Source organism: Corvus cornix, chromosome 7 (genome assembly GCF_000738735.6).
Source record: "Corvus cornix cornix isolate S_Up_H32 chromosome 7, ASM73873v5, whole genome shotgun sequence".
Lineage (NCBI taxonomy): Eukaryota > Metazoa > Chordata > Aves > Passeriformes > Corvidae > Corvus > Corvus cornix.
Window position 1 is genome coordinate 13,333,119 of NC_046337.1, and position 12,813 is coordinate 13,345,931.

The window sequence follows — 12,813 nt, forward strand, 5'->3', positions numbered from 1 at the left end:
CATCATACCTCTTCAAAGCTCATAAGGCCATAGCAGGGTATTTACACCAGCTGATGTCTGGTGTAAATGTGATGACACCACTGAGAACTAGGTGGCCAAATCAGGTGGTGAGAAGGGAGAGGCTCCTTGGGGAAGGAAGAGAACTGTCACTATTGACCGTCAAAGGTGATTAGGGACACTCAACTCTGGGCTACATCTGTGCTGTCATATTAGCTTGGGGGCTGAGGCTCACTGTGTCTGTGCCAGCTCAGTGTGGCTTCTGTCCAAAGGAGACCATCTCGTTACCACAGAGAACTGGTTCATGACTATTTCCTCCATAGACACTTCCATGGAGCTAGTGAAGCCTCCTGCTTCTGTCAACTCGTGTCTGCACTTCAAAGGCACATACATAGCTGCAGTTATTTAAGGTTCACTGATGTTGAACTACTCTGAAAAGTTTCTTAGGAAGCTCTTGTGTTAAGCTGTGCACACCTGTGATGTACAGATATTCACCTGCTCAGCTTATTTACAACTGATTTATCAACAGCTAATTTGATTCCAGCTAGATTGTGGAGCCAGCTACCCTGTGAGCCAAGCAGCGCTGATAAACAGCAACATTAGTCTGGAGAAATGCATTCATCTGCTTGAAATATGCAGTGAAACCAATTCAAAGCTGGTGGGCAAATGCAGACTGTTGATAAGAAACTTGCAGAACAAGAGATGTTATCACTTCCAGCTGATAGTGGTTGATGTGCAGGAGTACCTTTTAGTAGGTGAATGAGAGGCACAGATTTGATCACAGCATAACTCCAGAATATCCTCAATGTATAGGAAACTCTCCAATCATGTAATTCAGTGTAGTTCTATCAAAGTAAAACATCTTTTTTAAAAGGTTTGAAACGTTATCCCAAGAGATTTTCATTTTTCTAGAACACTGAGGCTGACAGCCCTGAAATTGAACTTATACCTTTGGAGAGGCTATTTCTTTTATTAAACTGCCCTTCAGACCCAAATCCATGCAGCAGTAAGGGAAAGATTTAGCTGTCAAGTGAAACAGTGTGAATTGTTTCAGTGTTTCCTGGATTAATTTTTGTCTTAGTTACATCACTGTAGGTTTTGCCTCATTTTGGTATTGTAAGAGATGGGTGCCACTGGTTGAAAACCATAAAAAGACCCATTCTTTGTCATAGTTTTAGGAAGAACTGCATGGCATGCATCTGTGAGCCAGATTTAATTGGTTTATGTTTTGCTACCCCAGACTGGGAGATCTTAACCATTTTAAAAACTGAGATCTGAAGAGAAATTGCCCCTGACTTACTGTCATCATATGTGAAATATTGAAATACATCTTATGGTTGGTACATAAGCAGTCTTATTTTTAGTTCCAAATATTCACGGACCACACTGGATTCTGCTGTGAGGAATAGCTAACAATACATACTATCTCTTCTCCAAAGAGTTTGCAGCTCAGTTTCTGAGGGTATAAAAACATGCTGGGACAGGTGATGGAATGCCAGAAAGGCTTCATCAGCATCAGGTTTCAGTCTAACAAGAGCATAATTATTTCTAGGCTTTCTTATAGCAAAATAGTCATAAGGTAGAGATTAAAAAGAGAAAGAAGTTGGGTGCTTGCAGACACAGAGCAACATGGGAGAAAGCAGTAATGTGCTTGTTTGAAAAATATAAGCCTCTGGCCAGAGGAGTTTGACATTTTTGACAAGGCAAATGTCAGAATCACGACAGGTAAAGAGGTTGGAAATGTGCCATGAAAAGCAAAGATAAATAGTTTGCATTTGATGCAACATAGGGGAATTAGACAGTGTCAGAAAAGAACAGTAAGTTGATGGAAGACACAGCTGGGACAATATTTGCAAGACTGTGTCAGATATGTGGGACAAAATTGTGTCTGGCATGTCTGAAAATGGGTAGTTGAAATTCAAGATGTGTGGATGGAGCAAAAGCATACATCTGAAGGTACATGGAAAGAACTGCCTGCTCTAGACATGACCTTAATATAATCTTACTAGAGGCAGTTACTTGCTTGCAAGCCTCAGGTGTCGTCCTGATCACTCCAAATCCCTTCTGATCCTGAAAGCTCCTAAACTCTCACGGGATGTTTGGCAATCTGCCTGGTCCAGATGAGGGTTCACTACTGAACAGGGTGTGGTCCTGTCCCATTGAAGAGCTATTTTGTGAGAGATAGTTTCACACTAAAGTATCATCTGGTCCTGCTTCCATTCTACTCTCCTCTGAACTTTACAGTAAATGCTAGTAAAATAGTGTTAGAACCTGTATGTGTTTTCTGGGTTTCACTAACATATAAGAGTCTTAGTGTTTTCTAACAGGTAGTTTCTTTCTTGCAAAGCTTATTGCCTGATGCATAAGCACATTTCTTTGTTTAGCAACAGTTAATCCTCCTTTACCAGCTGCCATGGGGAATGTTATCGATATCTTCCAAGTCTTCTGTTGTTGTGGCTTGGTTTGGGTCTGGGGTTTTTTTTTCCTGTTTTGGATTTACCTCTCATTGTTACCTGTTCCAGTGAAATTCACATCTTCTTCCTGGCTCCTCACAGCACTGACGGGCACTTGTGTTTCCATCTCTGTACTTTCTGTAGCTGTGAAACCCCAAAGCATGTGCTCTGCCTTGCTCTCACAAATGCACGTGATGGTAAATGTGGAATGAGTGCTGACCATCTCCAGATGCCCATTTCACTGCCCACAGTTTGGGGAAACTGGGAGTCATGGAATAAACTTACAGGATATAAAGCCAACTGTAGGTGATTTACATTTGATTGTGTAGGAGTTTTGTTGCGCCTTAGTTTCTCCACCTCTGTTGGAAAGAAGATCCAATTTGCAGACAGGTTAAAAGGTGTGTGATCTATATTGTCTATTGAAACGGTTTGGGCTCTTTTGAAACTTACTGCTACTTGAGCTTATCTGTAGCTGAGACAGTGCTTTGAGAATACAATCATATGTCAGTTGCTAAAATGTGTGGCTTTGCTTTTTGCTTTATCTTTTAAATGTGCTTCGCATAGCTTGCATTTAGATAGGTTGGAAGATGAGCTCAGCTGAAGTGTTTTGGCAATAGATATTTTCCCAGTTTCTCCAGTGTGGTGGGTAGCCTGCTGATCTGTCAGGTATTGGAGTAGTCTGATAAATTCCAGATAGGAAAGGATCCATTATGTAATCACATGTGTGAATCATGGCAAAACAGATAACAATGTAATGTTCATTTTCTGTTTTCCTCCTTTAGATACAAACACTGACGGTAGTACACAGCTTGGGAAAAAGGCCTGGGTGGGATTCAGCTAATCTATCTTTTGCTGTCCGGTATTGTGATATCCAAGCTAAGATAGTGGTCTGGTCTGTCTTTATTTGTAAAAGGGAGTGTGAGCTGCTTTCAGAGCTGAACTAATCTCACTGGGAGATAGGGTGTCCACGGCAAGGTCATGGACCACCTCTGAAGTCTGTTGTCTGTAGGGGGAGGCTGTCCTATCTTAGACATACAGTAGGCAACTGAAGGTAGGTCAAAATTATAGGTGGGAAGAGAGATAGAGGGAAACTGAGATAGGCGAATTAAAGGTCTTAATTTTTATATACATATATATAAATTAATATATGTGTTAATGGAAAATGCATAGTTTAAAAGCTGCATAGTCATCCCTGTGATACTATTAATTCTTGTAATTATCATGTGATAGTAAGAGCAGTAGACCAGTGTAAAATGGCCCTGAGATACAGAATGTTATAACTTTATTGCAAGATAATGATTAGTGATCTCCTCTTTCTGTGAGTTATGCTAGTCCCTTAGAAAGCCTCATCTTGCCCTTCTATACTTCTATTATTTTTATTTATGATAGTTTTCAGGTGGTTTTTAGTCTTACATGATTTTTTTAATTCCAAAGAGTGCTGAACATTGATATAAGAGATGTTGAGAAATATAAAATAATGATTTTATTCCTCATATTCTGGGATTGTCAACATGTCCCAAAGCTTTGCAAGGTGATAATTAACAGAATGTAATTTAATTCTGGATATTTGCTTTGGTGTGTGATCTATCTCACACATACAGGCATATGTCTTATTGGCCTAGGTAATTGCTGGAGGAAAGAGTCATCCAATAATGGAAATGTCATATAGTCATTGATATGGCATAAACTTAACATAACTTCAGGCTTTGAAAATGTATTTTTTAATATTAATATGCTTACTGCATATATCATTTTTTATCTGAAAAGCTTAATATAGCTTCAGCCAGATTGTTAGTGGTACTGGAGCTGCATCTTAAAATGCCAGCTGTGGGTTGGTAATTCTCCTGTGTTCCAAGGTAGGGAGATAAGTGCAGTTTGCTGGCTGGGCAAATGAAGTTTAGAGAGTTTCTGTCTAACAGATGCCTAACAGTGAATTGGTAGTGTAATTTGCATGTCCTGAGTAGCCAATTTTCCTGTCTGAGGTTCTTGGAACAGGGTTTTTCCATATGTGTTTAAACACATTGGTTTTCTTTGACTAAAGAAAACACATTTAATATTCATATCAAACCTTCAGTGCTGTACTTGGTGTTCCTGCATATTTTTGTTCACACCATGCTTTTGGAATATGAATTTTCATTGTTTATTTTGTGATAAGTTACTGTGTTATTAATGCTTTTCCTTCAGTGGTGTTCATTTAAAAAAAGTTTTTCCTTTTGCCTCAGATTTCCTTATAAATAACACATTGAATATTCCTCTTTGGGACTTTGCTGCAGAGCAGAGGGTGTGGAGGACTCACTCAGTCCTTTTTGAAGCCAGCCAGGTGCGACCATCCTCTGAGGGATGTGTGGAGTTTTCATCAAGACCGAAATACCGAGCTCTGCACAGCATCCCTCACCTCTTTGATTACTCCTGTCCCTCCAACACCACTCTTAAAATGGTCTAGGTTTCCCTGGCTGCTTTCCTGCAGCAGCACGGCTTGCAGGTGACCCTGCACCAGCGCCAGGCTGGGGTCTGTGATTGTCACAGCTGCCTTCCAGCCACAGCAGGGAAGTGACAGGGGAGGATGGCTTGACACAACCTTTCCTACCTTGGCCAGAGGGAGCCTTAGCTTGGATGGTAGGAAATTGTCTAATAACCAGGTGTAATGGGAGTATCTGCCCTGAACATCCATTTCAGTGGCCCTGTGATAAAAGGCATTTTAATTCTATCTGTGGAAATAACATATTCTTTATCAGATGAGTAAGTACATATTTTAAAAAGGAAAAAATAAGCCATCTGTCATCCAGGCACGTCACAGCAGAGACTGCATTAGTCTGTCAAGAGCAGCGCTGTCACAATCCAGGTTTCAAGAGTACAGATTTCATTTTTCTGGCATTTAACAAGACAATTGTATTTTAAGGGTGAGAATGATGATTATTCCCAGAGTTCATTGCCTGTACTAATCCCTCTGCTGTTGAAATAAGAAACTTCCCATTGCATATTGCTTTATTTGTTATTTAGAAAAAATGTTTGGTTGAGTGCTCAATATTCTGAGTCTGTAAGAGCAAATCTGTCAGGTCTGAGGTACATGAGCAGAGATTGAAATAGTCATCTCTGATCTGCCTCCAAGAGCTCTGAGCATTTTGTTGAGAATGCTTAATTTGGTCTGGTCAGCATTTGTGTATATCTCTTTTCCCAAGGTCAGTCTATGGCTGGTTGAAGATCCTGGCAGAATCCCCAGCTCTTCCTGGCCCTTCCAGTCTAACCAGTACATAAGTTCTCACCTCTGAATACAATAATAATTATCATTATAGGGGTTGTTATTACTCTGTCTAAGGTGCAATGAATTACAAAATGATTAAATGAGTCTGAAATGATGTTGCAGCAAGTATTCTGTCTACATTTTTTCATGACTTTATAATTTTTTAGAGATGATAAAAGCAATTCACTGCTGCCACATTTTAGCTGGGAAGTGGACAGTGTCAGCACCTCCCAGTGAAATCAAGCATTAAAGTTCTTTAGGTCTCTTCAATGTATTTTATTTATTGTATCACCATAAAATATTCTCTCCCTCTGAGAAATTGAAAATTATCAGCTAGATTATGAGAATCTAATCTTGAAGCAGCAATACTACAGGATTCATTTTGGTAATCATAACTAGTACAGCTCATTCTGAATCCCTAGCTCATGTTTCATACAATGAAATCAATTTCCAAAGCAATTGGGAATAATACAGTGGGAACAAAATACTGGGAATTTTAAGGCTTACTTTTATTTTTTGAGCAAAGTTATCTTGGTGGCCATTAAATTTGAAAAGGGCAGAGTCCTCTGAGGAAAAAAACCAAACTGCTTTTCATTTGGAATTTAACATTCTTGGTAGTGTCTATATTAGTAACATGCTGCTGGGTGCAGCAGAGAGAAGTTTACCTTGCCTGGTGTTCCCACCAGCAAAACTGAAGTCTGGGTGTCCCTGTAACCTTTACACTGAGTCCAGCAGCAAGCAGGATCTTAAATGTGGGGTATGAGGTGCATCTTACTGGGTGAATTGCAGGTTCATGCACCTGTTGAAGAGAGGGGCTTTAAATATGTTGCTCCTTGAGGGTTATTTGCAGAAGTTCAAGTCTTTGTACAAAGAATGGTCTTTCTTTTTTTAGCCAAAGTAGAACTGAGGTGAAAAAATGAAAAAGTAGCCTGAAAGAGAGGAGAGGTTTATAAGTTAGGAACATCAGGGCAAAGGAAACAGAGCTAAGGACTTAGGAACTGAGAGCATCTAAAGGCTCATCTGCTGAGCAGCTCCCCAGTGGAACAGGAAGCCTGTGCTTAGCGGGGGCTGACGTGGAGACTGCAGGTGAGCTGCGTAGGGCAGAAGTAACACTGGAAGGCAGATGGCAATATAGTAACGGGTAGTCTGTGAAAAACTGCGCAGAAAAGGTCTTCTATTGGAAAAAAATGGAAGTTTGACCTTGGAAATGTTTGTGCTTAGCCAGGTACTGTTACAGATATCAGCTAGGGCAGGGAAAAAATCTCGTCTGGTTTAAGGACTGTAATTAAAACAGTTGGATTTACAGGTTCAGGATATTCCAGAGAAATGAACAGTGATGCAATTGCTCATATTTAGAACCTTTCAGGCTTGTGAAGCATGTTGAATAAATGCTGAATTTTCAAATGCAGACCCAAGCCAAGAGCGATCCCAGCCCTGACTGTGGAGTAACAGAGAGCGCCTGCATGTGCTCTGGCTGACCAGCCATAAGGGTCTTGATGCCAGAATTAGGAAATGAAATTCTGTAGGGTTTTTATACACAAAAGGTAAAAAAAAAAAAGTTTTATTATAATGATCCTAAAATCTGATAATGCTTTTCTGACACTGAAGTCTGAATATTGGATCTATACCTTGAACCTTGACCAATCAGAGTGAATATTTATAGTTTTTCTAGGGTATTTCTGTAGGGGGTGTAGTGTATGGCTTGAAGAAAACATGGGATGTATACATTTCACAACCATAGTTTTGATTTTTGAGCTTATGAATGTTTATATCCCAGAAAATAAAAGAAAACATGTAGAATTGGGTGATGTTTATCTGACTGGGGATAAAGTGTTCATTTTGTGAATGTTGATCAAAATTTGACAAATGATTACCTAAGCACCTGGGAAGATGAAAAGTGAGAACTAAAGAAGAAGATGGGCATTAAGATCAGTGAGTAAAGCAGTGCTATAAACGAATGTTCTGATGTGATGTGCTGTTGATCTGAAAAGGTAGTTCAGCTTGTGATACTTGAGACTGAAAGAGATACCTGAGGGGGAAATTTGGTATATGTGTTTCACAAAAGATTAGAGGGGCTGGGAGATTGTTATCTTGAACTCTGTCAGTACAGTGCATGCCTGTACACTGTCAGCACAGCCCATCCGAGCAGGGAGGCAAGGACAGCACTTAGAGAAGCAGCTCTTGCTCTGAAGAATGGGGCTCTCAGGCTGCATCACTTTCAGCAGCCAGCTCTGGGAGGATTTTAAATTTCTCTGTGAAACACAGCAGTAGCCTTTAAAAAAAATTCCTTACAGAGCAAAAATGTCAGCATAGGGTCCATCCAATGTTATAACTTACAAGTGGTTCTGGAAAAAAGAAAAAAGGCAATAAAAGGCATCCTTTGTGACCAAGTAAAACTGGTATTTCTGATGTCGTTTCCCTTACTAAATCTGGGACCTTGGAGTCAAGCTATTTCTTGTTTTATCTTTGTGGCCTAGCCAGTTACCAGCAAGGGCCCTGTGACACCTTTTACACTGGGTTTTTGCCTTGTGCTGTACTTCACCCTAATGCTTTTAGCAGCCATACCTGCCTGTGAGGTCCAGGCTGAGCTTGCAGGGGGTGGTGTGGGTTCATGGGGCTGCTGACACCGCTTTCTGTCAGCACTGTCAGAATGCAGCTCTGTGAATCAGCTCCACCCTGCTGCCTGTGAGAGCTGCAGTGCTACGGCTGCCTGCAGCACAGCTCGCTCCCAGAAGGGCCCAAGGAGACACAGCAGGGGCTCAGAGGCATAAACTGTGGTTTTCAGTGTTTCTGGCTCACTGAAACAAATGTTGCTGGAAACCATCATTTTATCTTCAGTGGCTGGTGTTAATCAAAATTAGCCCAAAAAAAAAAAAAGTAGGGAGGGTCAGAGAAGGAAAGCTGATCTTGCTTCTGTGACACAAAAGACAAGTTAAGGGTTTCATTTTTGAAATTATGTTTTTGAAAATGTATTTTAAATGAGAAATCAAGCTTTGCATGAACAGCCTATCAAAAATGTTACTTCTGTTGTTACAGTCCCATTTGGGTGAACATTTTACAATAGGAAAACAAATTTGAAGGAATAGAAGTATAAACACTATTGAAATACTCACAGAAAGGAATGAAATCACTAATTTTTGGGGTTTTTTTTACTTAAAAGTTTTAAAAATTTATTAAAAATGTTTGGAAATCGGTAGTGGGTTCTACTGTGAATGAATTGATGAATACCTCTCCTTTATTAAGAAGGTGCAATTACTGCAAATGCTCTTTGCCATTGAAATGTCAACTGTCAACAGTTCCATCATTACCTTTGGTGCTTGCTTTTTTGAAAGTGGGGCCTTATTAGATGCCTAAATGGTTGGTGACTCTTTAATGACAATTACAATAATGATTTCCCTAGTGTTCCCAAAATGACCACAACTCCATCTACACCGGAGAAGCCTGACACAAAACGGAACATAAATATGAAGGCAGTTTTCAAAGCTGAGGTTATGGGGTCTTAACAGTCACAGCTGACTGCTTGTCTGTTTTTTACATTCATATGATATTTCTGATTGCATAAAGAGAATAATGACTGCAAAGAGATCTTGTCTTTCATGGACCCATAAAGACAGCTTCAAGTTGTTGTCACTGGCATAATAGGCCCTTTTTCAGCAAATGGAATTGCATAACTTTATTCCAAAGCAAGCAGTCATCTCAGGCCACAAAGGAGTTGAGCAGAGCTTAGAATGGCTGGTGCCCTCAGAATGCCTGTAGGGGCATCTGCCAGTGACTGGAAAACAAACATAATTTTTTTTTCTTGACGCATTATATAGAAAAAAATAGCAAAGAAGAGAATTAAAATCAATGGCCCATCCACTTCCAGTCTAGAAGTGCACAGTACCAAATGCTTAAGATACAGGCATGTGAAACTTTGTGTACAGGTGTGAAATAACTGCCCACCAAAACCACTGTTCTCTAATCATGATGGAATAAGTTTTATGTGCTAGAGCTTGAGGTTTAGAGCTACTGCCTAGTATGTAGTGCTGGATTTCTCATATAACTGAAAGGCAAACACACCAGGATGGATTTCCTTCTGGCAGGCATAACTGTTTCACAGAAGCTTGTGTATCCTTTCAGATTTATACCAGTTGAGCACCCTTAGCCTGATTTCTAGCTCTATACAGCCTTTTTTTCCCTAAAATTACAGTGACAAAGGGGCCATCTAAAGGTGAGTAGATCATCTCTGTTTGAATGTGCCCACATTATTAATGGCAGAATCTTCACATCCTTCCTTACTAATTTGAAAAGTAGATCTGGACTCCAGCCAAAATGACAGTCAAGGAAAACACTTGGAAAGAACAAGTTGTGATGAAGAATGAGTTTTGCTGTGCCAGTTCACTGACAACATAATTTGTTTTATGTCTCTGCCCCTCTCACCATCCTTTGTCTTCAAAAACACTCAGCAAACAATTCAGAGGAAGCAATTGGCATATTCCCTAATGAGACAAGATAAAGTGTCCTGTAACGATGATGACAGCAAATTCACTAAGTGAACTGCAGTTTAAGAACTTTGCAAATTGATCAAACCATGATTCCTTGGTTGCTTACTTAATTGCCTGTTACTGTCTCCCTCCTGACCTCCATATGCCCACTGCTTTTGTCAGCACTTCTGCAACTCAGGGACTCTGTCTCAACCCCTCAGGTTGTGAGCACTGGAAGAATAGGTTCTGGTTTGGGGATTTTATTTAACTTGGATTTAGCATGTGTTCTTGGCCAGCTATCAGAGTGGGAATTTAAAGATATTCTGGCTTCCTACCATGCTTGATACATCAGGCTGTGAGGAAAAAGCTTTCTTAATTCTATTTATTATAGGAGGGATGCTAATTAACACTGCCTCATCAGGTGCTGAGTACCTTAAGCAGTTTCTTAACCCTGGGAAGGGTAGTGCTGTGCCTGTTTAGCACTCAGTGATGTTCTGTCTGCAGAAGATGTCTGGTCAGGCAAGGGATGTGCAAATAAAGAGCATATTTCAGTGAGTGTACAAATGATTAACTGGTGAGACTCTTAATCCAGTTTGGACCAGAGCCCCTAGAACTGTGGTTCTATTCTGTTGGCAGAAGTGAATAAATGTCCAAAATCTGAGTGATGAACTTACAGCATTCTTCAGACAAGGCTACTTCAAGGCTTACCATTTATGCCTTTCTCAGAGTTGTTTCATTAGAGAAGTTTCTTTAAGGGAATGAGGGAAAAGGAGGGATATGAGTCCATGTGTGCACAGAAAGGAACTATTCCTGCTGCTGTGGAGGAATTGCTGTCTTCTGCAGGGACTGTGTTTCAGAAGTGGTGAGGAAGTGCTGGCCCTGCCCTCAATCTGCAAAGCTCCCTGAATTCCTTTCAGATGAAAAGCACTGGGAACTTTGCAGTTGTGTTTACAGCCTCAGCACAGCAATCATAAACTGTTACGGAGAGTAATTTTGTCAGTAGAATCAGGTTAAGTATTTAAGCAGGTGGGGAGAAAAAAAATCAACCTCTCCTGAAATGAGATTTAAGGTTGTTGTTCAAGGTCCAGGATGATACATGTGACTTTCTGATACCTCTGGACTGCCTCTCTGCAGGAGTTTTCTCTTTACCCCATATGAAGTGACAGTTTCATCTTTCCTGAAAATGTGCCTCAAATACGAAGGTTGTACTGACCTGTGGATTTTTCTTCCTTCTTTTCTTGCTCTTGGTGACCTGATGTTTTACTTGTGCTTGTTTTACTAACCACTTGGATTTTCATGGGCACTGGTACTCCAAGAGAAGAATATTGATAAGCAGATAGAAAGAGTTGGTTGTATAAAATTAGGTCTAAAGCATAAAAACATCACCTAGGATGGAGACCATGTCTGAAGTTGAGCTTTTCTGCTGGGGGGCAGTGGATTTCATTTGGATGGTGGAGTGTGGTAGGGCTTTAATACTTCCTGTTAACCTTATCCTTTGGGGAAGGTGAGGATTGGCAGAAATATGTCATCTGTGTTGATTAAGTGCATGCCTAGGTGGTAAATCATGTGTTCCTGTGTGTATGTAGGTATGTCTCTGAAATACCATACATGGATGGATATATGTACCACTCCATAACTAGATGTGTCACATTTGAAAGTTCATATCCCTTTATTTAAGTATTTACATACTTTCATCCAAAATAAAGCAAGTACCTTTATCTTTAAAGCCAGCATGTATTAAGTTCAAGGAATTAGTTAAACAAATGTCTGATTCTGAGCATGGATTCAGGCCCAAATGCAGTAAGCTTTCACGTGCTAATCAGCTGCATAGCATCAGGTTATGTTCTGACAAGAATTAACGCAGTACTCACGCATACAATGTGCCTGTGTTCTGTCTGCCTGTGGTGCAACCGCTCTCTCTTTCTTTTAAAGCTGTCTATGAGCAATCCTGCGAGGCTTACCGACACCAAGGGAAGACATCAGGTTTCTTCTACATCGATTCTGATGGAAGTGGACCACTCGGACCACTCCGTGTTTTTTGCAATATAACAGGTAATGACCTAACCTTGACTTGGCTGCGTGATGTTGGGTCTGTCTGATTAGAGGTGGTCTTAGTAGAATGAAAGAAACATCAATAATACAGCTCAGTAGTGGGGAAGAAGCAGAGAACTTGTAACTGAGGTTTAACTTTGAGATGTTTCCTTAAATAAGATCCATGTAAAAGTGATCTTTAAAATAAGTTTGAAGGATTCACCTTGCTAAGTGATATATGCAATATATCACTTATATATAACAAGGTCTGCGCCTTATAAAGGGCACTTCATAGTATCACAACTTTTGATGAGATGTTTGTTTTTTACTAAAGAGGTAGAAACTCAGAATCCAAACCATTCTTTTGTAATGGAATGGTTTCTCTGCTTTATTAGAATGCTAGATATGGGAATTACTATTAAACTCCTCTTGCTGAGCTAGCTATAAACCCTTCTAGTCCAACTTAAGCAGCAATACCTCCCTCATACAAGTGTGCTGCCTTTGACATTCCATAGGGCAGAGGCCTTGATTGCCCCTGGTATTTGTATGGAGGAGAGTGCATGATGATCTTAGGAGAAGAGACACCAAAGAGATGGGTAGCAGACCAAGAGCCTGGCAATGTGACCTG

General features: G+C 40.3%; 1 protein-coding gene across 1 annotated transcript in view; it reads left to right on the forward strand.

The window, feature by feature from the left end:
* Positions 1 to 12,813, forward strand: part of CNTNAP5 (contactin associated protein family member 5) — a 275,472-nt gene that overhangs the window by 168,625 nt on the left and 94,034 nt on the right. The window contains exon 12 of the mRNA XM_039554726.1: positions 12,087 to 12,206. Within this exon, the coding sequence (XP_039410660.1) occupies positions 12,087 to 12,206 (120 nt within the window). The remainder of the gene's footprint in view (positions 1 to 12,086; positions 12,207 to 12,813) is intronic.